This window comes from Asterias amurensis, chromosome 18, assembly GCF_032118995.1.
Source record: "Asterias amurensis chromosome 18, ASM3211899v1".
In the NCBI taxonomy this organism is placed as follows: domain Eukaryota; kingdom Metazoa; phylum Echinodermata; class Asteroidea; order Forcipulatida; family Asteriidae; genus Asterias; species Asterias amurensis.
The window spans coordinates 16,651,815-16,678,216 of NC_092665.1; the positions used below are offsets into that span (position 1 = coordinate 16,651,815).

General features: G+C 36.8%; 1 protein-coding gene across 7 annotated transcripts in view; it reads left to right on the forward strand.

Moving 5' to 3' along the window:
- Positions 1–55: 55 nt before the first annotated feature.
- The window catches only part of LOC139950502 (uncharacterized), a 31,327-nt gene continuing 4,980 nt past the window's right edge, over positions 56–26,402 (forward strand). For 2 of the 7 annotated variants that reach the window (XM_071949215.1, XM_071949221.1), the window contains exons 1-21: positions 56–546; positions 977–1,159; positions 3,570–3,728; positions 4,255–4,401; positions 5,377–5,472; positions 6,092–6,124; positions 6,644–6,827; positions 9,542–9,675; positions 15,376–15,495; positions 15,946–16,059; positions 16,547–16,774; positions 17,040–17,132; positions 17,624–17,875; positions 21,695–21,764; positions 22,124–22,257; positions 22,627–22,779; positions 23,191–23,328; positions 23,669–23,752; positions 24,479–24,595; positions 25,782–25,939; positions 26,122–26,287. In XM_071949215.1, coding sequence (XP_071805316.1) covers positions 511–546; positions 977–1,159; positions 3,570–3,728; positions 4,255–4,401; positions 5,377–5,472; positions 6,092–6,124; positions 6,644–6,827; positions 9,542–9,675; positions 15,376–15,495; positions 15,946–16,059; positions 16,547–16,774; positions 17,040–17,132; positions 17,624–17,875; positions 21,695–21,764; positions 22,124–22,257; positions 22,627–22,779; positions 23,191–23,328; positions 23,669–23,752; positions 24,479–24,595; positions 25,782–25,939; positions 26,122–26,287 — 2,799 coding nt within the window. In that variant the 5' untranslated portion in view covers positions 56–510. Of the gene's footprint in view, positions 547–976; positions 1,160–2,924; positions 3,040–3,569; positions 3,729–4,254; positions 4,402–5,376; positions 5,473–6,091; positions 6,125–6,643; positions 6,828–9,541; positions 9,676–15,375; positions 15,496–15,945; positions 16,060–16,546; positions 16,775–17,039; positions 17,133–17,623; positions 17,876–21,694; positions 21,765–22,123; positions 22,258–22,626; positions 22,780–23,190; positions 23,329–23,668; positions 23,753–24,478; positions 24,596–25,781; positions 25,940–26,121; positions 26,288–26,402 lie in introns of those variants that run through there. The other 5 variants (XM_071949218.1, XM_071949220.1, XM_071949216.1 and 2 more) reach the window with 5 other exon arrangements.

The window sequence follows — 26,402 nt, forward strand, 5'->3', positions numbered from 1 at the left end:
TGGGAATAAGGAAAGTGTTAGCTGTTTGAATTATTAATTCGTACACAGACTAAAATAACAAACAACACAACGCTATTGTAGAAACTGAATGAGTAATCCGGAATGTGAGTTTTGTGGAAACCCGGACCCAGCAATTTTCAAAGAAAGGGAAAACTTAGTTATTAAAACATTAGGTTTATGATGTTTTGTCTACCGAAAAGCACATTGTTCATGCCCTTGTCATTTCGCAGAACCTGAAAAACGGTGAAGACCATGAACGCTAGTACGTAGTATTGTATTGTGACAATTGTTATCACAATTCATTGTGTTCGCCGCGTAAGTGTTGCGCAGCAATTGTAAACAAACGAGAATGATAGACATATAAATTACTGACGGAGCATCATTTTATTGATCTTCTCTTAAGTCATGCTGGATTAAAAGGATTGAGCGATGACAGTTTGAGCTTTGTCTCTTCAAATGGACCAGGACTAGAGTTGAATCACAAACAGTTGGACTGAATGAAGTGAAATCATGTCACGCCCAAGACCACTCAATGGAATTTTGACGGTAAGTGAACAATCAAATTTTGTTTTTAGCTTGATTTTTGATAAAAAAAAGTATGCTTCAATTTCATGACGCCTTTTTAAATGATATTAACACTTGGTTTTGTTTTTTGTTTTTTTGTAGGTTTGATTTATTGTTCAATTTTCTTCCTCCATGACCATGGTTCAATTAAATATTATTTCCTTATCTATCTACAATTTACAAACAGTTTGTGGGATCATCGTGGAGCATGGAGTAGAATTCACTCCACTTGCATGTTTCTTTTTTTTTAATATGCTTTGCGGACTATGTATTTAAATTCATATTGAGAAATACAGTTAGTAGTAGGCTCAGAACTTTGCTCCTTCTTGAATAAATAGTATAAATAATGTGTTTTTGCGAACAAGTCCTTTCCTTTTTATAGTTTTTCAATATATATATTCCCAATTTTTAGAGTAAGAGTGATCTAGACGAGATCAATCACCGACTGAAGCAAAATGGCTTCGACCCACAGGCAGGGGACCAGGCAAAGCTGCAGGAGTTATGGCATCTGTTGATGCGCACCGAGGATGACTTGGCTGTTGCTCAACAGACAGTTGGAGAGGCTGATCGGCAACATGCTGTCGAAATGGAAGAGGTGAGTGTGATTATTATAAAAATAGTTCATAAAGCGCAGATGTTGACTACCTGTACTTAAAGGCAGTGGACACTATTGATAATTTATTAATTACTCAAAATATTTATTGGTGACGAGTAATGGGGAGAGGTTGATGGTATAAAACATCGTGAGAAACTGCTCCCTCTGAAGTGCCATAGTTTTCGAAAAAAAAATAATTTTCCAAGAATTTAATTTTGAGACTTCAGATTTAGAATTTAAGGTCTCGAAATCAACCATCTAAACGCACACAACATTGTGTGACAAGGGTGTTTTTTTCTTTCATTATTATCTCGCAAGTTCGATGGCCGATTGAGCTCAAATTTTCACAGGTTTGTTTTTTTATGCATTTGTTGAGATACACCAACTGTGAAGGCTAGTCTTGGACAATTACCAATAGTGTCCACTGCCTTTAAGGACCTTGAACAGACAGAAACATCTAGAAAGATTTTTGAAATTATGAGAACAAATTTTATTTAGCCCCTGTTTGGTCTCCAGGGTGCCGCTGCGCCCCTTACAATGCCTTATTTGGTTATCAAGGCAAGGGAAGGTACCTCTATGAATTCAGCAGCCACTGCCAGATATTTGGGATCTCAAACACTCAACATACAGATGGGCCGTCCAAGTGAGATTGGGATAATTTGTTTCTAGTTAACCTATTAGCTGTTCAGCTATAGCTCTCAAGGACCAACATGCATAAATACATGTACACATGTAGGCCTACAGCCCAACTGCAGTTGGGAAAATAGTTGGTCATTATTATTATTCTCCAATGCTGTCATAATACTTTCACTTGAGTTTTGAACTTTTAGAAAGCTCTACTAGGTTTTTTCTTGTGGCCAGTGTGTGTGTGTGTGTGTGTTGGCCATGGGTGTACATAGTATGTTGGATGACCCATTATAATTTTTTAAATTTTTTTTATAAAAAACAAACCAGCTTGAAGAGTTTCCGTGTAGCTTGCAGGTATGGCATATATGGGCACACTTTTCACACTTTTCATAGATCCTGTTGAGCACAACAAGTATTCAACCATTAACAAATAAGGAGGTGCCAATTCCCTTTTAGGCCGGGAATTACACTCAGTCCACAGAGGCCCAACCTCCGTGCCCCTGGTCTTTGCCTTGGTGCCCCTTCAAAGGTTTTCCAATAGACTTTAAGATTTTCCAATGGAAGTGCCCTTTGCAAAATTAAAACGACCTTGCCCTTGATACCTGCCCTTTTATCAAACACATTTTCTTTTTAAGTTGACTTCAATTTTCCTGACAATCTTTTAATTACATTTAATTTTAATACTATTTACTCAGTGACAATACACTCACATGCATCAAATATTAGTACAATAAATTGTATCTTGTCAGGTTATCCACGTGTACATTGTTTGTTTTGCAAGCTTCTTGTTGCTGTGATCGAGAACCTAGGTCTATCAATGGATATAACATGTACCACCCTCATTTATCTTTTAACACTTATTTTCATAACCTGGATCTGTCCGCACCTGCCTATGATTATAAACATCAAATTCCCCACGTCTGTGATATTATCACCATGACCTTTGACCTAAGTAACCCTTTAACCCCCTGTAGTGGGGGTGATAGTAAATTACCATGCTTGTTTGGGGTTTACTTCACCCACTCCCCTGGCAACCAGCCCCTGGCAACGTGGGTCTAACCTTGCCCCCTCAAAGCACTTAATTTGATTTGGGGTAAAGTTTCTTAACCTGGTAGAGTAGTGGCGAAGGCCAGTGTAAGCTTAACTCTCATACAGCACACTGGTGCAGCAAGCTTTCTTCTTCAATTCTTCATGTTCAAAGTTGTTTGGAATACATAAAAGGATTATTTTCAATATGATATCCAGGGACGGTGGTAAGTAATTACTAATAAACAGCTCTTGAAATGCTGCTGACGATTTGCTATTTTTTTAAATAAAGTGTTGAAACCCCAAACCATAATATGAAGTAAACATGTTTAATGTTCATTTGATCTCGATGGATAATTTGTTTTAACAATACATTTGTATGAGCCAGCAATCTAGTGTACGTCTGGTTTGGATACCCCCGTTGAGTAATTGTATGATGTCAATTCTGTTTTCAAATCTCATAAAAACAAAACTTATTTTTTTTATCCACTGTGCAAATGTAACCTCTTTTTTAGAGACTTTTGCAAATGTTGGAAATTTGGATGTATACCTTAGTGCCCAGCGCAGACTAATCTCTTTTTTTGTTTTGCATAATTGACTGTGAACATACACTATGGTGAAACATCCAATGAATTCTTTCTTACTGGTCATTTTCAACTGCCTATTTAGTTTTCCTTTCTAAGAAAATTATTGTGGATGGTGAGAAACATAACAAAAATAAGTGAAATGTATTTGTTTGTTTTTGTCTTTGTTAAAGGTCGAGACTTACATGGATCAGTTGAGACACTTATCAGAAGAGCGTGAGGTCCTGACCCAAGAGTTTGAAATCGAAAACGAACAACTGAAGAAAGAATTAGATAACGTCCGAGACGAGATGGCTAATGGCAAGAGTGAAGTGGCTGAGATGCTCATTCAGGTATGGGTCCTTTGTTTCCAAGTTGAGTTGCATCCTCCTTAAGATGTAGAGCCTGCAAAATAATCTAGAGGTTACAGGTTCAAGTCCTGCTTGAGTCTTTTTTGTTTAGCTCACACACAAATAAAAAGATAGTTGCAGGATATTTCAGAAGTTGGTTGAGTTTGTATAAGTTTAACTTTTAGTGTAAGTGATTTAATCAAATTCTGCCTAAAAGTGCTACCCTCAGGGCCGGTTTATAGTCACGTGATACAGTTTTTAGTCATTGCTGAGGTCTAAAAACTGTGTGATTTTTTTTATCCCAAATTAAGATTTCCATTGCCGGACCATTGCATGATTGACTGTAAACTGGCCTTTAGAGAATTGTCCTTTGTGGCAACTCACAATTTGTTTATTTCCTTTTTGGTAAGAATTGATAGTGTTTAATATTTCCATTGTCAATACTTTTTTTTAGCCTTTGAGAAAGACTTTGCTAGAGTCAGAATGTCAGACCGTAAACTCTTTTTTTGCATCTTGACTTTTCCTTTAGGAGGGTCTTGTGGAGTTAACAGAGGGTACACCCAGTGAAGCCATTGCTTACTTGCTGGTAGAGAGAAATAGAACATTGGATGAACTTAAAGAAGCTAAGCGTAAGATGGCTCATAGTCCTGGCATAAAGATTACAACAAGCAAGGAGGTAATTGTTAAACCCTACCTCACAAACCTATATTTTCCTTTAGAAAAACAGTTACAGATGATGTAGTTTTCCTTTAACTAATGTTAGCATGTAGCTTTCTAAATTAATTTCTAATCAGTGTTAAGAGTGAACCAAGCAAACAAAGAAAAGTTGTTTTTCATAGTATTGATACAATGCTTTCTTTCAAGAAGGCAAAGTCAATTGTTCCTGATGCATTTATTACAAGCCTTTGTCAGAGCTTGTGTGAGACCCAACCTAAACCAGATTATTAACCGACGCTATACGCTATCTTTAATACGCAATCTATTGTTGCAATTTGCACGTTGATGAAAAGGCAAATGAATTAATCACCTAGAATCATTGCAATGCTAACAAGATAAACACTTCGCAGTCTTTGAAATTACCCGATTTGAAGATAACCTGATTTTATAAACGCTATTTCAACTCCAGGAATCATTGCTCACTAGGCAGTGAAGTCACTTTGTATTGTGTCGAAAGCAAACAAGTCTGAAAGGAAGAAATGAGTAGCGAGGCTGGTTGAAGTACATAATATACAACACTTGAACATTGACTTCTGTTGACTACTGAGTTCACACTCATAGATGGGAGGTGTTTGAAATGAACTGTTTTCATTGGTCGTCGGTGACCAGCGTTGAAATCAGTGCAGTTTGAAAATCAAATTCCGATTGCTGTATTTGACTTGTACAATTTTATAATAGGGAATTACATAAAGATGTAAAGACCGTTGTTTGAAAATGATCCATACATGAAGTGTTGATATTTACTGCTTGAAAGATTTGAGCTTTTCTTCCCCTTTTGCTGCATGGTGGAAATTTTTATGAAAAGCAATTTTTTGGAAGATTTGCATGAATGTTGCATGAGTCGAACAAACTTGTCTTGTTATGTTTTTGTGATCTGATTTTGTTTTGTCTGCTCTTTGTGTTTGATGTCGCTACTCACTGATGACGTTCTTAGGTCCAGGAAGTTCTCGATAATGAAAGGAAGGTGATGGAAGAAGAGATTAGAGTGGAGAGAAATAATGTCAGGAAGATGAAAGATAGCATTGAACAGGTAGAACAAATCAACCCCCCCCCACCACTACCACCCATCCACCTTGATAAATACTAACTCTTACAAAGGCCTAATGTCTTGAAAATGAAAGATAGCATTAAACAGGTGGACAGGTAGAGGAACTAACACACATCCCCCTATCCAATACAATAAATACTAACTCTTACAAAAGGCTTCTGTCGTGAAGATGAATAATATAATTGAATAGCTAGAAGAATTAATTTACCCTCTGGTTTTTTTCATGTTCACATATTATAACAATAAGTTTTTTTAAAGAAAGCGAACATGTTTTGAGTTAGAATCTTTAACTTTGGCACCAACTTCTGCTTTTAGTGACTCACACTTACTTCCTTTATTCTAATTTCTGGTTGTAATCTTTAGTTATAAAAAAGGGATGTTTCAATTGTACTTTGATACGTTGGAATGAATCTTAACCTTGTCAAGAAATTTTCTTTTTTTGTTATTATACTGAACTGCTATCAATGTTTTCCTCTTCTTAGCAAAACTTTGTTTGATTCTTTCCTTCTGCATGTTTCTACTAACACACTTAACTTTCTGCTGCTCTTCTGCTTCTTGTTGCACGCTGTGGTGTTTGTTGTCGTTGAATGCACTGCCTTAGGGTTACACAAAAGAGATAACCAGGGTTAAAAAGGTGAGTCTGTGGTTGTAGAACTAGAACAGAAAGAATTTTACCACATTTTACTGCATGATAAACTGTATGTTAGGATGTTTTCTGTCGATGTCCTTATATGATTTGGTTTTATGATTTGCAAGAGCGACAAGAGAGAGAAATTCTGAATTATTCGATTCATTGAATACTAGAGAAATTATATAATAATTTTTTTTTTTTTAAGTACAAATTCATCTGGAAAAATCAAATCGAAGTATGCAGACATTTTGGCAACATACAATCAATTAACACAGAACATTCCTTGGAAAGTACTTTGTTAATTTCATGTAAAATTGCAAGCACATTCGGACATATTTAGCCCATGTTCAATACCACCACAATTTCCTATGTTATTGTATGTATTCCTTTTTGTCTCACCTATTGATTTGAAAATATGCAAGCATATTACAGGAACATTTAGGCCTATAGGCCTACATGTACACAGTCACAAAAGAATTCCTTACATTTATCAGTACTTCACATTTATGATTTATTTTAAAGGACAATAAATTGAAAGTGTCAAACTTGGAGTCTCATAAACATCGTCTTGAGATGGAATGTCGACAGCAGCAACAGAAATGCAGAGAGTTGGAGTTTGAGGCTCAACGCCTTAAGAAATCATTGGAGAGAGAGAAGATTGAACGGAGGGAGGAGGTTGACAAACTGGAACAGCAGATCAAAAAAGGTATGTCCACACTGTAATGGCTGGGATGATGGGTGTTGCTTTGTTGAGACCACGGCCCAGTTTCATACAACTGCTTAAACCCAAAAAGCAGCTAAGCCCTAAATAATTATGCTTAAGGAAATATGATTACCAGTCAAAACACCATGTCCAGGCCTACAATTTGTGACTGGTACCGTGCTCATTTCTACTTAGCAGAAAATTGTTAAGCAATAATGTTCAGCTTAAGCAGCTCTATGAAATTGGACCCTGTGTGAATAAATGACTAAAAACAAAACCAGAAAAATACTTTTGTTTTGATTTTTGTAATCATTCTGCTAACTCTTTCTTAGCAAAGATTAAGTTGCTGCTTACTTTGATACTAGCAAGATCTGGAGGGTGCTCCACTGTTTTTTATTTTCACAACTGATTTTGATATCTTGAGAATCAAGAAATACGCTTGACGTAAGCGCAGAATTCCCGAAGTCGGTGGCAGTTGATTGTTTGTCTACTGTAAGCAGAGTCACAGTATTGGAACCAATTTGTTTTATATTTTCCTTGTAGCCTTCACATTCAGTGACATTTCTGGCCTTGAATTGGGTGGTTTTAATGATAATTTTTATTTATTTTATGAGGGGGTTTGTTGAGTGAGAGACCACTTAATGAAACTATGCATCTATTTTGTCAACATTAAAAATACTGAGCTATAATTTGTGTGCATACACTCCAGGGCAGGGTTTTAACAAAGGCATTTGTTCAGCATGACCGCTCATCATCAGTGAGCCACTTCAATGGATCAATTCTCCGTTCATAAATTAAAGAACTGTTGCACGGTGAAGATAATTAAGGCAGGAACTCAGTGGTACACAGTCATTTTGATAATGCAGTGGGTTGGAGCGTGTAGTTGATGTTTAGTTATTACCTAGGTGGAGTTACCTCCATGGATGGAGCTACCTCCATGGGTAGAGGTAGCAGGTAGTTGATGGAGGTAGTTGGTAGAATGATGTATGTATTGCGGACAGTAAAACAACATCTCATTTGCATAATGCTGTTTATGACGGAAGGATGTTAATTAGGTTGATGGAATTTATTAGTTGTAGATTAGAATGATGGCATTTTATATTTGATGGCATTTTATATTTGATGCTAAGGATTGTCAGTTGTTTACCTTGGTGATGGAATTATGGAGTAGAGTTGCTATTGAGTAAGAGGTTTGTATGAATTGTTTTTATATTTGATAGATTTGTTAGACATCTAGGTAGAATATTTTCAATGAATGACTGAATTGAGGTAAATTTTATTAATGAAATATAAAGGTGTAGAGTCTTTATTTCAAAATGGCAAGTTTCAGCTAAAATAACTAATGGATTTATTGAACCTTGATATAAAATGAATGCTGTGATTCAGTTATTTGTTTTATTCAATATTTATACCATTTTGGTAATATATGTTTTTTAAACATTTTTTTTTGTTTACAACTAATTTTGGTCGTTTTTTGTTCAGTTTCCAATAATATTTTATTATGCTTTTTAGTTTGATGTTTTTTTGTTTTTTTCATTACTTTTCCAATAATTTTGGTAGTATTATTTTTAGTTGTATACAAATTGTTTAATTGTTTAGCCACTGTTAAGATAAACATTGAGAGTCATTAAAATGATCGGTGGTTACAGGTGAAAGAACTAACGGATATATTTGGCCACCCGAAAGGAGGTAGTTTATTTGGATTGCCATGAATTAGGTTGAGTCTAATTTCAGTTAGGTTGAATTTCATAGATCAATGGTCACAATTTAAGCTGACACTCAAGCAACTAAAGATAATGTTTCATTATTTATTCAACTACGGAACATGTCTCTTTAATTGATAGTGCATCTACCAACCTAAATCAATAAAGAGCCATTCATTGCTGATATGCTGCAGTAGGTAAAATAAACAAACTCTGAAGCTTAGGTACTAGACTAAGTAAACAACCAACAAAGAAAGACGAGACAATCCCAGTTATTCAGAATTTTTTTCATTGAATAGCTAGAAGGATGGGAAGTTCAAACTAGTGATTGGGTGCGTTGTCATGGTTACTAAATGAACTTTGATTTGTCCAAAATTATGCGGGTTTCAGAGGACTGTGTTCAGTTGTGTAAATTGCCGGCTTCCATATTTGTTTAGTGGATTAGTGCAAACCTGTTCAAGTGTAGAAGACTTGTTTACAATCTGGTGAGGTTGAAAAACATAGGACAAAGTGGAATGTATTGTTCATAACGGGACCAGCTTTTATCCAGAAGACCTAAGACCAAGTGTAGTTTTTGAAATGGATGACAAAAAAGGCCATTCCAAGATGGCATTCCAGCTTCGTCAACTCCAACGACCAATCACTGGCAACTTCCAGAGAGGTATTGAGTATTTTATTAAAAGATAGTGACATTGCTTTTCTCTTCCTTGGATTGTGATTTGTCAAAACTCTTTGCAAGTTTTGGAATCAAGTTCTGAGAATGGATTTGTAAATAATATTTGTGTTTTTATACATGTAGCTACATTGTTAGTCTGTAATTCTTAGACACTGCTCTAGAATGATGGTCCTTGGTTCGAACCCACCAGGGGTGGCTGTTGTTTGATTTTTAAGGACTTGAAAAAGAAAGAGTATACATTGCTTATTTATACATCGGTGTGAATGTTGTAACTGAAAAATACTGTCCATGATGCATCAAATGTCAATAAAAGATGATTTCTGTTCTTTTTTCTCCAGATAGCCCAAAAGATCTGACGAACTCCGAGACAACTTTGGTAAGAGAAGCTAAGAAGAAGTTAGAGATGGAAGTCTCAACAATGAAGTATAAGATCAAGACAGTCGAAGATGACAAGAACAAACTCAATCTGAGAGTGAGTTTTACCAAGTTTATCTTTCTCTTTTTGATTTCATTGGTTCTTCCTCACAATTTTATTTCTCAACAAAATGACCTGTTGTTTAAAAGTAAAAAGTGTTTTGGTTATGGTTGAGTCTTTCTCGAAGGCTAAATGGAAACACATTACAAGGTATAAGATTGGGTAATATGAGCAGTCAGAAATATTCTGTGGGGGTAAACAAAGTTGTTTATAACAACTTTTGAGTTTTTAAAAGCATAAGTAAACTTTCACTACAACAACAAAAAAAACATTAGCATAAATCATTCATTTGATTCTGGGAATTTGCGTCTGCCTCACTCTTTGACCTTATTGCAATCAAAAGGCCATTGCCTATAAGTACTCATTATTCATTATACTCATTACTCATGTTACTGCCCTTCAATAAAGAGCATCCATAAATAGACTAGCCAGCCTGTACAGTCAGTCGTTAACTGTAACTTGTCAAAAGACCAAAGTAAAAAAAAACTTTGAGCAAAAATTGTTCTCATTGTCTGGGGGTACTGGGCCAGTCTATAAATCCATTTATCCCTCCCAAAAGTGTATTCTAATACCCCCCCTCTCTGTGAGGGTCACAGTCTCTTGTTATTGATTACACCCATTGATGAAAGGATACCAGGGTGAAAGGGGTACCTCTGACTGGGGACTAAACAAAACAAAAATAACTAAAGGAGTCACAGTTATGTGGAAGACAACAAAAAGGGTTTAACAGTTTATGCACTCCATGGTTTATGTGAGGTGTTTATGTGGTGCTTGGGAACATGTAGTAGGCCATGAATTCAAGAGCGTATGTTCAAACTGGCATTTTTGCTGGCGATTAGGGGAGAATTTTAGGAAGTTTTGTGGGACTAGAACATGGCCAGATGATTCTGAGTGGCTTACATGTATAACCTTCTACTGGTGGATTTAATCAAGGGGATTGTTTTGATACTTTGTAACTGTGGGAGTTGAAAACGTGCAAGATGTCTCTGTATAAGATACAGGTAAGATATTGTAGGATTTTGCGAAGCATGTGATTGTATAGGTACAGGTAAATACAGGTTATGGGATCAAGGGTTATCTTTGTTTTTTTAATGATGGTGGTTCTGAAAGGATCCTACAGTCTTGGAGAGGTGGTTACCGAACATTTTATATGTTGTGCATTTTGGTTGCGCCTACGTACAAGAGTGTACATGTTCTCCTGAAGACGATCTGAGCATATTGATCAAAACGTTGAGTTGTCAACCCACCGATTCTTTTCAGGACCGGCACTACTCATTTCCGCATGGTGTTAGCGCAAACCTCTCTTAGTTATACTTTTCCACCCTGCAAAGTTTCAAATCCTACATATAATCATCCAAGTAATGTTGGTTGCAGACTGTGTTTGTATCAAAGTTTTTATATCGCTGCAAGGAGCAAGAAGAGCAACTTGACTCTATCTATTGTTAGAACATGATTATTGCATGGGCACCATTTTAGTAAGCAAATGTTTTATATCACTTATCATATCGATGATTGTTCCATCAAATGTATTGCTAAATGAGGTAGCAGATGATTTGATTCTAGTCAATGATGACCTTGCGTTCTCATTGAAGTGAAATAATGAAATCCTTCTTTTTGTTCAAATTGTTTGACACGAGAAAGATAAAGAAAGTTAAAGACCAACGCTTTGCTAAAGATGAAGTCATGCATGTTTGATTGCTGTACAAGTCTTTTGTGCAACTGAATTGACTCAAGGAAAACCCGAAACATAACAAAATAAAGCCATGTATTGATCACTGACACCATATTAAGAAGATTTTAAATCAGGCTATTGGAAATAGTTGGTCAATTATGGCTCCAATGAGCATGTTGGCAAACATTTAGGTATTGTTGTTTTTCATAAGTATGTCAACAGCAGGGGAAACACTTGTAGTTGAAATATAAGTTGATTTCATGCACCTGTAACTTTGACAGCAAATGTCTTTTGAAAGACACTGACCTATGGTAAGATACGTTCACTAAGTTGTGGGGTTACTGGATCAATGCTAAAATATCTCATCTGGACTTGGGCCAGTGGTCTACTGGTTTTTTTTTTAAGCCCAGTGATTTTACTGGTTCAGTGATTTTATAACTGGAGTCTGGCCAGTAGTCAAGTTAAGCCCTGTGGTTACTGACTCAATGTTAGAAGAAAACCTGACTCTGGCCAATGGTCCAGGGGTCCAGTGGTGTAGGGGGTAATTTCAAGTCCGGGGTTACTGGTCCAGTGCTGAAACTTACTAGACCTAGGCCAGTGGTCCAGACGGTGTATCAAGCCTGGGGGTATTTTTAAAAACCCTAGTTATGGGTAACAGTGGTCTTAGATAACTGGACTCGGGCAAGTGGTCCAGGGAGCCAGTAGTTTAAGGGATTAAGCCAAGCCCTCATGAATGCATCATCTGCTGCACTCTTGATGCTTGAGCCAGTTATATGTTAATGAGTTTTCAGCTTAAATTCTTTCATGGACTTATATGGTTTTGTATGCAAAGCATTTTGTAAAGGACTTCTACTTTCTTGAGTCAATATATGCCCAGCTACATGGATGCTTACTGTGGGGTTGTATTTGTATTGATCGCTGTACTCTGACACTGTTGGTATTTGGATGACATAAAAGTACGTGTTTAACCCCACTAGTGATTCAATGGTAACATGTGCAAAGTTTTTAACACAGTAAATTGAAATATGGTGGAATGTTTGCTAAAGTAGGCATGGTGCCACTTTTTATATTTTTTAAACTTATGGCCTGCCTTATAAAAGTTGGTCATCAGAGAATAGTTCAGAGTTCTCCCTGTAAGACCTGAACAAGTTGAACAATTTTGACAGTCCCCTATTATTATGTGGTTTGATGTAGTTGGCGTAAATTTAGTTGGTCTGATCTTCCTCTATGGTCTGATGTAACATTGATTTGATAAAAATGCAAAGATTTAATGGTTTATTTTGTTAGTTGTCACTATTTATCAATCTTTAATTTATAAGTTTCTGTAAATATTAAGTTCTCACTTTGTTCTGGCATAAACTATAGAGCAAGGCAGGCATAAACAAATCCTAAAAGTGTCTGGCAAAGCTGTGCCAGTGGCCGTTGCTATAAATAACCCCTGAATTAATCCGATAATACTTTCACTGCCTTTGTATTCTTTGTTAATTGAGGATCAATTTAAATCTGTTGCCTGAGGCGGTTGGATCAGAAAAGACTTAATCCGAGAGGAATGTAGAGAAGATCTTAATCCTCTCTCGGGAGAAGTCTTCTGGATTCTTCAAGAAGCTGAGTTTAGAGGCTTCCTTAGATTTCCCTAAGAAACACAGAGAAGCACTAGCATCTGCGGTCTCTCTTGAAGATGATCCAAGCTTTGACTGATTAAAGCTTTAAGTTACTCCAACTGGTTCCTATATGACCCTCAGCAGATTCTATCACATGGTGTCATGGCAAAGCTTCAGTTCTAAGATTGTTTTCCAACAATCCTACTTTTTGTTTTTATGTTACTGTGGATGTTGTACAAGGATCAGGCTTGTTGAGAGCTGTCGGTAAAGCTTTCACTGTCTGCGGTCTCTCGTGAAGATGAACCAAGCTTTCTGATCAAAGCTTAAAGTTGTTACCCCAACTGGTTCATATAAGAACCACCACAGAATATATCTCTTAGTGTCGACTCAAAGCTTTAGTCCTAAGACTGTTGTCCAACAATCCTACTTTTAATTGTTATGTTATTATTTATAAGTTCATATGAGTTTGTTTATACTATTGTGGATGTTACTATAAGGATCAGACTCGTTGATGGAAATAGGTAAAGTCTTCACTATTAGGCCAAGTAAAAATTAACGCCAGTTTATCTTTTTCGGTCTACATCCTTTTACAAGCGTTATTAAGCCACATCCCTTCTTTTCTATTTTGTTTGTTTGCCCAAAACAACTATTTCTGATGTATTTTTTTCTTTCATCTCAGCACAATTCTATTGACGATTTATTTAATTAAGTTCTACAATAGTCTGGTTCTTTCACCCTTGAACAAATTTCAAAAACCAAAAAGGCCTTCAATGTCCTCAGTATTTTTGGCTTCAGAAACATCCAATTAAAACTAACCCAAAGGCTATGCTGAATGGAGTCTGTGATTTTTCTTTCCGCTACGACACTTTTCCTTTGTCACTCCAGAAATCCTAAGCTCTTACTATTTTGAAAACTTGAATTGAAGGCATTAGCAATACAAGAATCACAAATCATTATAGTGGATTTATCCAACCTTGTAATTAAACATGACGAGTGACCATTTATATTTCTACTGGTGTTTCACTTCATTGATTGTTCGATTGTCTGACTCAGACAAAAGAAACGAGTTCTCAGTCCCTGGTCTAATTTTCCCCCTTGATAAAAAGGTTTCTGCGTTTCCATCAAAGAGATGTTACTGAAAGGAGTGATTGTCAGAGCAATGTAGAATGAAAACTTTTTAAGGCTGCCGTTTGGGACCAGAGGTACCTGCTTTATTAAGACCTGTCTAAATTGAATAAAACCCCTCATGCAAACATCTATTGTAAACCCCCGTATGACTTATCTTACACTCCATTAGCAGATTGCAACACGCTGAGCCGCTTGGGTGGTTCCATTGTTTGAAGGGGAGTTTGTTTTATCTCCAGGGCAGCTCAAGGATCAAGTGTTCATTATTGGTGATAATAGGAGAAGTGTTTACTGTTTGTATTTGTGTTAAGGTGTGCTAAGGGGTAGCGTGTGTACCAACACTCTAATACCATCACTTGTGTAAGCGTTGGAATTAAACCCAAGTATAACTTGAAACTCTAGTCTGGATACCACTTTGTGTTTTGGATACCGATAGAGCTAGACGGCTTTCGACTGCTCTGGATTTTAAAGCGTTTTGTTTTGATGTGTTGTGTAAAGTTTATCTCAACTGATTTGGCTGAAAGTTTGTAATATGTAAGTATGGTGTGACTATAAAATAATGAGTTGGGTGTCAAATAGTAATCTGCTTGTAATTTATCCGAATTTAAGGCTTGTTCATGAATTGTCCAGTGTAAAGTTTTACTTGGTGTTTTTTCTCTGATGGTTCAACTGGCTTTTAAAGCATTGCCTTTTATTCTTTTTAGTTTAAAGACCATACCTTAGCCCTTTTCAGAGCCCACACTTCCCCTACACGAGATTTACATAAGATTGTAGTCATAAATTCACTAACAATAGCTACTTCATAAACAATAGTAGCAAAGTCTTTGAGAAAGGTTCTGCTGATGTCAAAGCACCAATCCAATTTTTTGTAGGTGAGGGTGCTGAGTGGAGACTGAGAAATAGTTATTTTCTGGCCTGGATTCATTCTTTGAGAGGACAGTGCGATTTTCATTTTGCAAAGTGTAATTGTACTGGAACATCTTAGAATATATGGAAATACTTGAAGGAACACCAAAGCCAAGACCAGGGGAAACATAGGACCATGGCCTCCAAGGTGTTGTACCAGCCGTCGATTTCACCAAACTCTTCCTAAATTAAGATTAATCTTAGGATCTTAGGACTTAGGACGAGTTCCAACCCTGCACTTAGCATGCAGATCTTAAGATTAATCCTAAGATAGGACCAGTTACTCGTCCTAACTCAAGATTAATCTTAGTGTTTCGCGAAATCGGCTGCTGGCCTTATTTTATTCAAAACTCAACTCTAAACTATTTTGTTTGACTGTGTTTCTTTTTTTAGGTGAGGGAACTGACAGAGTCCCTTGACACTGAGAAGAAACGTCGTTCGTCTTATGAGGGAACGATCATCAAACTTAAAGCAGTGGTGGATCGGAACAAAAAACTAATCAGTAATTTAGAGGTAAGTGCAATGATGCTTGAGGTGATCTATTAAACTTTGCAATCAAGCCAGCAAAAACATTTTCCTATGTGTGAGGTGATCTTTTAAAACTTTGCAATTTAGTAGCAGACATTCTTTCTAATTTTGTTTGTGATCTTTTCAAAATTTTCGATGATAGCAATCAAACATTTCTTATTCTCACCAATACACTCTATAGCTTTGTTGAGATGTAAAACAAAGAGCCATTCCAACAGCTTTTTCCATGCATTGCATTTCTTTGGAACTCCTTGCCTGGTGCATGTTTTCCTCCATCCTACAATCTAGACTGTTTTAAGAGAAATATCAATTCCTACTTTCATCTCCCCATCTTAAATATTTTCTTCTTGTTGTCCCTTACCGAGAGTAGCTTTACCCTTGTTTGGCTGTACTTGCAATTTTTTTTTATAATGTTCCTTTTTTTATTTGTTTCAGGATGAAAAGCAATCATTGTCTGAGAACAAAGCGGCTCTTGAGATGCGAGTTGGTTTCTTGGAGAAAGATTTAAAACAGCTAAGAGAAGAAGAGAAGAGCCTCCTTAATCAAACGGTACGTTCTCTAATTAAAAATGTCTGGTACTGTTTGTTCAGAGACTTTGTTGTATGCTTAATTCTGTTTTCAGCTTCTACTAGCTTTTTACTCATAATGTTCATGCCTGATTCCCAATGGAGGTAATAGTCTCCCTTGCCCCTGGTCATTGCCTTGGTGCCCCTGGAAATATTCCAATTGAAATTTAGAATTTTCTTCTAGAGGTGCCCTTTCCGAGGTGAAAATCCCTTGGTGCCCTTGCCCTTCAAAAACAAAGCATCCAGCCCATATTAAAGCAAAAGTAGACAAGTCAACAGCTTCATAGCCTTGTTGTGTGGTCATTTGCAGAACCCTTTTTGTAACTAGTTGATAGGGAACTAAGAATTGTATGCATTAATTTATGATCAGATTAAAAATTAAAAATAACATTTTGTTCAAAGTGATGGCACCTTCGAAATCATTTGACGTCAATTGTTTTTACAAACTTCCCTTTCATCTCTTTCTCTAGACTTCCTTAAAATCTGAACAAACGCTCATTGAGCGCCAAGAGTCCGAGATCAAAATCCTGAGGGAGGAGAGTCAGAGCCAAGCCCTCAAGCTCCAGAAGACAATGGTTTCCTTGGAGACTGAGAAGAAGAAATGTCTGGAACTAGGTCAGAAATTGACCTCAACGGAGGAGAAATGGGAGCTGATTGTACAACGGTATAAACACAACGAGAAAGATCTGACCAATAAGGTGTGTAAAGTCACTTTGATGGTCTCTAGGTTTCATTATCAGAAAAAAAAAGAGAAAAAAAAAAAAGTTGTGAATGACAGGCTGTGATTTCAACTTTCTTGTAAGAAGAAATAGCCCACATTGTGTTCAAACCTGTGGGGTTGTAATATATCTAAGAGTTGCAGGGTCTAGAATAAAGGAGAACCCAGACCAATAAGTCTTTCTCAGGAATGTTCATATTTGGTAAATCTCATCCCTAACTTGACTCATTTTGTTTCCTCTCCAGTTGGACAAGCTTACGAGAGATCTTGAGTTTTCCAAATCAGAGCTTGAAGCGAATCATCAACGAATCAGCAGAATCCACCAAGAGCATGACAAGGTAGGAATGTTGCTGTAATTTTCAAAATAGTTGTCTTGGGTCCTTAAATTGTCCTCTGTATGCAACCAATGAAGGTGTGAATCTGCTCTTGTGTACTTTGTGATATTGTTCATATTCTAGGAAGCTTTACTTCCTCCTTACATGTAGTTCCTAGCTGTGACTTTTGGCCCCAAACAAAGGTTTTAACTGAATAGGGAGCCTGCCATTATAGGGCTACATTTAGAAAGCCAGTTGGTAGAGTGCCAGCATGTTAATCTACAGGTCGCAAGTTCAAATCTTACTCACAAAATGTTTTTTTAATTCTTTCAAAAACTCTTTGTTTCGTTGGGTTGGACCATTCCATGCCTAGCCTTTTGTTGCTACCTATTAAACAAACCTTTTAAAAACAATTGTCTTTAAAGCCAAGTCAAAAACTTTCAAAATGTGTTAAATGTCAACTTCACAATTGTATTCATTGATAAAACAACAACAATGTCACAAAACACAAACAGCAACTTGAAGACACCAAGTTAGAAGCACAATATCTGAAAGATGAACTACAACAAGAGAAAGGTCTCTCAGAGCAAGCTGATCGTCACCGTCTCACCATTAAGGAGCTAGAAGGCATCGTTGATGAACTCAAGAAAGACCGAGATGTCTTAGCAAGAGAGCTACAAGTGATGATCACTAAGGAGCAGAAATACAAGGAGTGGATAAGAACAGAAGAGCAATCAGCTGAAGAGATTGCCAAGATGCAATCCCAGGTTAGGATGGAATCTTAAGCCTTGCTGTCTCTTTTGAAGTAACCGCTGGCTTGACGATGCTGTGATTGGATTGAAGTTAACAGCACGAGTGTGGCACTAACTCAATTATAGCTCTTATATAGCGCATTTCACAATATGCCCTGGTCATAGGGCCAATAACATCCCTTTAATCTTTCTCAGCTCCCCATGGAGTATACAGCCCCTAGCTGCCATGGCTTTCCGAAGGCTTTTTTAAACACAATATCAACCGGTACCCTCACAGGTACTCAATGAAAGCAAATGTAGTACAGCATCTTGCTCAAAGACACAACCGGAACCCGAACCCACACTACGATGACTTAACCACTAATTGTTGAATTCGATGCTAATCACTTGGCCATGACACTCAGTTGTTCTGTTCTTGGATACAATGGGATTGAATGGGGCTATAGTGTGCTTAATACACCCTTACTAATTGATTAATACAGAGTGTTAGACCTTAACATTAGACCACGACTAATTTGGTGAAATTGCATTGACTTGACGTGTGTCTAACACAGTTCTAACAAATTGAATGATAACATTATATTTACCACATGTTGAGACCTCATTCATGTGGACTAACAACATTGATAACAAACTCACCTCTTCTAGAGAGCCATTGGTTAAAACCAACGAGGAATTCATGAAAACCTGTAAATAATCCAAGCATTTATAAATCATTTTCTTACCACTGTGTTCTTTTGTGCAGTCTGGGAGAGATGTCCATGTAGTTCTTGTTTCAATTTTCCTTAATGCATTAATTATCACCCCTTTCAGAGTACGATTTGGTTCATTCCATTTTATTTGATGAAATGGAATAGCCCAAAATGCAAACAGGTGAACTTGGTGTTTAAATGTCACCATGGTAACAGTAATCAGCAGGTGTTATGATTCTGAGACTATTTCCTGACTTGTCATTAAGAAATAACACTTAGGCTATTGTTATGCTAATTATAGTGGTCATTGGTAAGCTATTATGAGAAAGTACACTGCACTATAAACAGACACAAGACTGACTCTATCCCAAAATACATGTGCATTAGGCCAAACGATTTTGTTCAAATATTTAGCGTCCCTGCCCGCCTCCTTCTTAGAGGCAGCCTACTTCAAAAACGTTCTAAGAGATTTTGTTTAATATTCCAGCCAGTGGTCTGAAAAAAAGTGTCAGGGGGTACTTTTGAGAAGGAAACCAACAAAAGGGCCCTCCTCCTTCCTTATTTCCAAAAGGCAAGACGCTAAAAATATTTTGTTTTTTGGGCCTTGGCTCCGTAGAAAAGAGATTAGTGAAACTCACTTAATTTACCTCAAGCTCGCAGAGGTTGGGGTTTGGCATTCTTTCTTTCTCAAACAAGACCACAAACAAATTGAGAACCCCTGAAAAAAGTATTGTTTACAGCAAAATGTTTTATGTCACTTGCCAGCCAAGGTTACTGAAAAGGAGTTATTGTTAAGAATATTTAAATATTAATACTTTTAGCATCACACTAAATATTGAAGGTTCAGCAGGTGGTTTATCAAAGGTTCAATTTCCTTAGCAACTCAGTGTTATTTCCTGTGGTTTTTATTCATTCTTTAAAGCTGATAGCTGTGAATGTACAAACCTTACCTCAACCACACTTCGTAAGCTTTCTTTCCCAGCATAGTCATGCATTTTTAATCCTTTGCCCACAAGTGAGCAAAAGCGTTTGAGAACAACTGAGGGTGGACATTTTGAAACATTTTGGCAAAGCAAGCTGGCTTTCCACATCTTCACACCCTCTGTGGTTAACCTCCTACTTTGGGATAATTGAATTGATTTTTGTTGTTGAGTGGATGTTTGGAGTTAATTATTGCTGTATGGCGGTGTTTCTTGTGATGTATTATGGCTGAGTCATCCCTGGGAAATGAGGCTTCGGATGCGGTTGTCCAGGAAGAGCAGACAATAATAGGAGGGGAGACGACTACAAACGAGCATCAGACAATCACAGAGAAAGGTTCTGGTGAGCAGGGACTCATAACGTCTGGACCAGAGGAGATAAAAACTGCCTCTGACGAAGAAGAACTTGGTGAACAGAAAGAAACATCTGGTGAGGAACATAATGTCTTAGAAGAAGTGCCAGTGGAAGCAGTTTTGGAGGGAGGGTCTTTCTTGGAAGATCAGAGTAATTTGGAAATAAAGGGTGTCTCAGAAGAGGAGGCTGGTTTGCAAGAAAAGGTGGATGCTGTTGGTGGGGGTGGATCAGAGGAGCTGAGTGTCTCAGCTGGACCTTCTCATCAAGAAGAGGTATCACCACAAGGAGAAAAAATAGACGTAGAGTCCATTTTAAAGGACCAGTCGGATATTAAAGAACATCTTGATTTGGGCGGAGATTCCCAATCAGAGGGAAATATTAATTTTGGAGAAAACGCAGAGAATGGTGAAAAGTCACTTGGGAAGGACGAAGTCAACTCAGAAAATAAGTCTGCAATAGCAGAAGGAAATTCAGCAAAAGAAAAAGTCACAACAGGCGGAGAAAGTTCAGGAGACGAAAAGTCACTCTCTGGAGAAGAGATTGTCTCAGGAGAGAAACCTAGTCAGAGTGAAAAGTCTGACTCTGAAGAAAATATTGACGTGGAAGAAAAACTTGCAGAAGGAGAGCAGATTGTTGTCAAAGATAAGTCCGTATCAGATAAAACTACATTAGATGAAGAACTTGATGCAGAAGAAGATTCTCTGTCAGAAGAAAAATCATTACTAGAAGAAGATCATAAATCTGAGAAAAGTTCAAGCTTTGAAGAAAAGTCTTCATCAGGAGACGAGAAAGATGTGAAGGAGAAATCTGCCTTAGAGGAAGAAGCTGCCATTGACGGAAAATCTGAGAAGGAAATCAGTTTGGAGGAGGAGGCTGATTCAGAGGAAAAATTTACACGAGAAGAAGTTTGTAATTTGGAAGACAAAAATTATAAGCAAGAAACGCCTTCCTTAGAGGAAGAACTTCTTCCTGAAGAAGAGCAGAGCGTTGAAGTAAGTCTTTTTTCAGAAGAAAATGTCGTTACTAAAGATCCCATTGTAGAAGGAAATGCAAGCCTTGAGGGAGAAGAAAAACCTTCAGGGAAGGCAATAGATCTTGAAGAAAACGTAACTTCAGAAGAATTGTCGAAGGAAGGTATTAAACATTTAGAGGGTAGCCCTGTTTTGAAAGAAGTGACAGACTTGAAAGAGACAATATTAATCTCAGAGAAAACTGTTTTGAAGGACCGCCAAGCTGTAAAGGCAGAAATTAGCCTAGGAATTCAGAGGGAGCTGGATAATAATTCTGACTCTAGTCGGAATAGTCAAAGGGAAGATTATCTTCTGTTACAAGAAAGACTTCGCTCTGAGGAAAGAATTATTGCTGACTTGCAGATTTCTTTGGAGGCAAAGATTGCAACTACAGAGAAGAAACTTCTTGAGAAAATCTTTACTTTGGAATCACAGGTTTGCAGGAGGCAATTGTAAATGTTTCACTTTGGAAGATGATAGATTAAAATTATTAAACAGACTTTCCTCAGAAAACAATTATTTTGTTACACTGCGTACACAGAGTGGGCAAAGTCAAAAACATTAGTTCTTCTAAGCTTGGAATATTTGAGATAATTTGAATGGTGTTTTGCTTTTCTCCCCCGTCTTACTAATTGCTGTTAACAATGCTCTCTTACTTAAATATTCTTGTGTTGGTCAAATCTTTTCTCAACATACAGTATTTTCTGAATTTTCTGTTTTGAACATTGCTTGAATCTTTAATTTTGTTCTGTCATCGTTATTAAACTATGGATATTTTATTTGTGGTTTATTTTTAGCTGGAGAGCAGTGTGTTGAAACAGAGTAACCTGGTAGAAGAACTCAGTGAAGAAAAGAGAAGAAACCAAAGTAAGTCTATCACAATTTGTTTGCCTTTTTTACTTAATAAAACTCTTTTGAAATAAATGCAACCTTTATTTCTATTTTGTAATCGTCGCAATAGTGTTTACAAATTAACAGGGGTCATAAAATAAAAAAGAAAGTTATTATGTAGAAATCACTGGGTGACTTCAAACGCAAAGAGCACCAGAAGCAAAAAGAAGTGTCTGCTTTTGTTCACATTTGCTCCTTATGTGAATTTTTTGTTTTTTAAAAAGGGTCTGCTATTAAAATTTTGTGAAAAGTTACTTTAAGACTGTTTTGAGTCCAACTGCCATAATTTGCTATTTTTATGAAAAGCAAATCTTCTTGTTTTGATTATTTTTTAGAGTTGCAAGACCAGGTGGACCAGAGTCACGAGTTGGTCAAGCGAGCCGAGGAATCCACTGGTCATCTCAAGGAGAGCATCGGCCGTAAATCAGCTGAGCTAGTCAGGCATTACGATTGGTCCAAAGAGGGTCAGGTGAGTCAATTAAGCAATTTCATTGGTCAAAGGAGTTACTTTAATAATAATAATAATGATTAGAGATTTATATTGTGGAATAGCCACAAAGATGATCAACTGTGCATTACATCAAGAAGTATTAAAACAATTATGTGAAAGGTACAACCAAAAAATACTACTAAAAATTCAACAAAGTCACAATAACCTACAAGCAAAATTAAAAAGAAAAGTCTTCACTTTTTCCTTAAAAAATATCAATGGATTGAGAGTATTTAGTGATAGATGGTAGTTCATTCCATAGTTGTGGGCTTTAATCATCTTTTGACACGTGTTTTGTTTTCTTGTTTTGCAATATTTGTAACAGTAGTTGTTTAACTTTCTATTTAGTTGAAACTTGAGAACAAAGTCCGAACGCTTGAGAAGGAGCTGGAGGAATCTAAGATGGAGTCTCATGGAGAAAAGACGGAGGTTTCTTGGCGACTATCAAGGGAAGAGAAGAGGGTGAAGGAATTGGAAGGATTGCTAGCAGAAAAGAAAGAGGTAAGAATCTCTCGTCTGACGGTGTATTTAATAATGTGGATTAATAGTCACAGCTGCACAAAAAGGTCCACAGCATGAGCAACTTATATTTAAAAAATAAACAAATGACTTAAAGGGAAAGTTTACTTTTTTATTTACCATTTGATTGTCTTGATCCTTTGTAAAGTATAGATAAAAAAAAATTAACCTGCGAAAATTTCAAAGATGGTCCTGTTTTTTAAGATATCGCCAAAAGTGCGGAGTGATTATGTCAATGCACGAAGAATAAACAAATTTGGAATAAAAATCTGAGAGCTGTACTGTCAAAAACGCTCAGATTCAAATTTTGGGGGATACAAACTTAAATAATGGTTCACCTGGAAGTTATAAGTAGACTTTTGGTAACAATATTCGGTTGTACTTTTGATGAAGGAATTGGCTGAGTTGAAGAAGGAAACGGGGAGGTTATCGGTGGGTCATACCAGGGCTGAGGAGAGAGTGCTGGATGAGGCAAGGCTAAGAGTTGATATTGAACATAGAAATAAAGTACTGGAAGAAGAAATGACCAAGGTAAGATACAAATTATTTCATTTCTGTTTTTGTTTTCAATTACGGCTTTTTGTGCTGTACAAATACGGAGCTGCTGGTCCTCCCTGATTCTGCTGAAAGTTCCCTGGAAATCAATCAATGTTTTCATGTTCTGATGAAGAAATTGGTAAATCTCCCTGAATGTGGAAACTCTGTCCCTATGATGTTGAATGTACTTCTAAGGATCTCCCTGATTGTTGGATAAAATCCCCCTGATTGCAAGATGCAAATGTTGGTAGCTCTGCAAGTAGGATTATGATGATGAATAAATGTTCAGTCAAAGAAAAATTATCTTACAAATTACTGTTTTTGTTTGGTCTAGCAATGGACCCAGTTAAAGGACTTGATGACCAGACTAAGTGCTACTGAATCAGCTAAACAGGAGCTTGAAGTCCAACTGGAAAAGGTATGAAGTACCAACTAATCTTTTGACATAATCACAATTTTATAACAACACTACTTTAAGACCTGGGTACAATTTCATATATCTGCTTACTACAGAATTCTGCGCTTACAGCCCACCCTTAGAATCATGCATTTTAAAGGGATCTGTAAGCACAACATTCTGTGGTAAGCAGATCTATGACATTTGACCTTGTTGTTTCTGGACATCTTTTTTTTCTTGCTCTTTTTTGGTGTCTTGGTAAAAACAAAATTTTAAAGACCTTTTACGTTTCTTGACATTTTTATCTTCTTACTCTTCTTGGTGTCTTGATAAGTTTTTCTTTAAAGACCTGTCACCTCCAGGCAAACATCTTGAATTTTTTTCTCCACTATAATCTATGGTGCTTTTTAAAACTAAAGCTTGGTCTTGAGCTGTGGCTTAGTCCGTTTCCGAATTGGTGTCTACAGCTACGGCTACGGCTGTTGCCAAGGGTGTTGCTAAGGACGTCTTATACCTCAATGCATGATGACGCTGAAATCTAGCTCTATGCCAATTCTGACAAACCGTAATAGGCTCTATCTGTCTGTTTACCAAAAGCTACATTTTTAAACTCGTTGCCTCTAAACATAATTCTTCTCTGCAAACGGCTTCAATCCTGCAGCTTATAAATCACATTTGACAACCTTTATAACAACATAAACCCTTTAACACATGTAACCCACTAACCTATAACCCTTGACCTTTTAGCAAACTAATGAGATGCGACATCGCTATACTGAGATAGAGCAGGTGCAAGCGGAGACCAACGCTACTACATCGACTCTGAGTCTAGTCCAACAGAGAGCTCAGGCTGCTGAACGCAAGGTGCTGGTCTATTAACATGCTTGTAGTTTCTAGAAAAATGCACACCGATATTCACGGTTTGAAATACGGACTGATTTGCTGACTTGCACAGCTATTTAATGTGTAATTTACTGTCTTGTGTAAACTACAGTATACTCTGGACTTGCACAGCTATTTAATGTGTAATTTACTGTCTTGTGTAAACTACAGTATACTCTGTACTTTCTCGTGTGAATAAAAATCCACTGGCATTATTTGGGTGGAATTCAAACTGACAGCTTTGGCTGTGGGTCATGGGTTCGAATCCCACTTGAGTAATACACCTGTTGGTTTTTTCACAGGACTCAGGAAAGTACCGAGTATCATTGCTTTAAACAAAATGGGTGCATGGGTATCCCCCATGCAAATTTAAAATCAATTAAACTACTAACTCAATTGATCCTATTGCACAGATATTCTCGCTGTGATTACTAACTAGTTTGTATAAACCAAAGCCTTAACCATCCACTTCCAATAATACTTCCTCTTTTATTTAAACTACTCAAATCTAACTCACATTCAAATTAAAATCCTTTTATTTACTTTAATTTTGTTGTCTAATAGTGTTACTCATTGCTTTAGAACTTTAATCAAAAATTTATTTGTCACTTTGTGTTCACATGGGGTCACATAGACCGGTGCAGAGCTAACTTGTATCAACTTGTTCAACCTAAATCTTTTAGAAAATCTATTTGATGTTCTTTCCTCAACAATATTTAGTTTGCATCTGTCACACTAATTGCTGTGTTGCACAATGATTACTTGTGGGTCTTCTTGAGCTGATGAGAATTTTTTTTTGTGAAGTAGGTGATTGAGAAATTTAACAGACTGGTTGGATGGGTTTTACCAAACTAGAAACCTAATAGAGCCTAGCACTGGCTTATATTAAATTCCTAAATATTGAAGTTAACAACATTTACTGAAATATCAGAGAGTCTCAATGTCAGCTTCTCAGGCCAAAAACGGATGAGGTCAGAAGTCTTTCAGAGGTCGGATTGATCTTAAGTTGTGTATCAATCTTAGCTGCTAAGCAAACAGTGATGTCACAATACAAATCACTATGGTGATACTGACAACTCATCTTCAAAGATGAATCTAAGTGCTTTGTGAAATTGAGTCACACTATTTCGTAATAATTGATGTCATTATTGTTTGTCTTTGAATCTAGATTCCTGAACTGCAGCAGCAACTTGATGAGAAGTCACTCCGTCTCCAAGCTTCGGAAGCCCAACTACGAGATCTTACTGCTACTAAGCTAGACCTACGTACTAGTAAAGATGATATCAATAGATTGAAGGCTCAACTACATGAAGAGAGGATTGAAAAGTACGTCCAAAATTATAACTTCTTACAATTCAGTCAGAGTTATTGGTTTATTCTAATAGTTTGATTCCTTGAAATTGAAACTTCCTTACTTACATTTGATTCCTTGAAATTGAAACTTCCTTACTTACAAAAAACTCTTTCTAATAATTATTTATTGTTTCCCTCCACGCTGATGTCTTTAGGTCTTTGCTTAACCAGCAGCTTGAGGATTTAAAGCAACAATTGACGTCATCGTTGGAAAGAGAAGACAAAGTCCGTCACGAGAACATCGACACTAAACACAGATTACTGGAAATACAAAACAGACTCTATGCAACGGAAGATAAATCCAAGTCGGTGGAAGATATGGTAAGAGAAGAGTAGCTCCATCTTGGCTTCTTTGTTTTCATTCAGTAATTAATAAGTAAACACTAATCTAAAATGGCTACTGAAGATGAAAAAGGGTTAAGAAATCTTATGAACT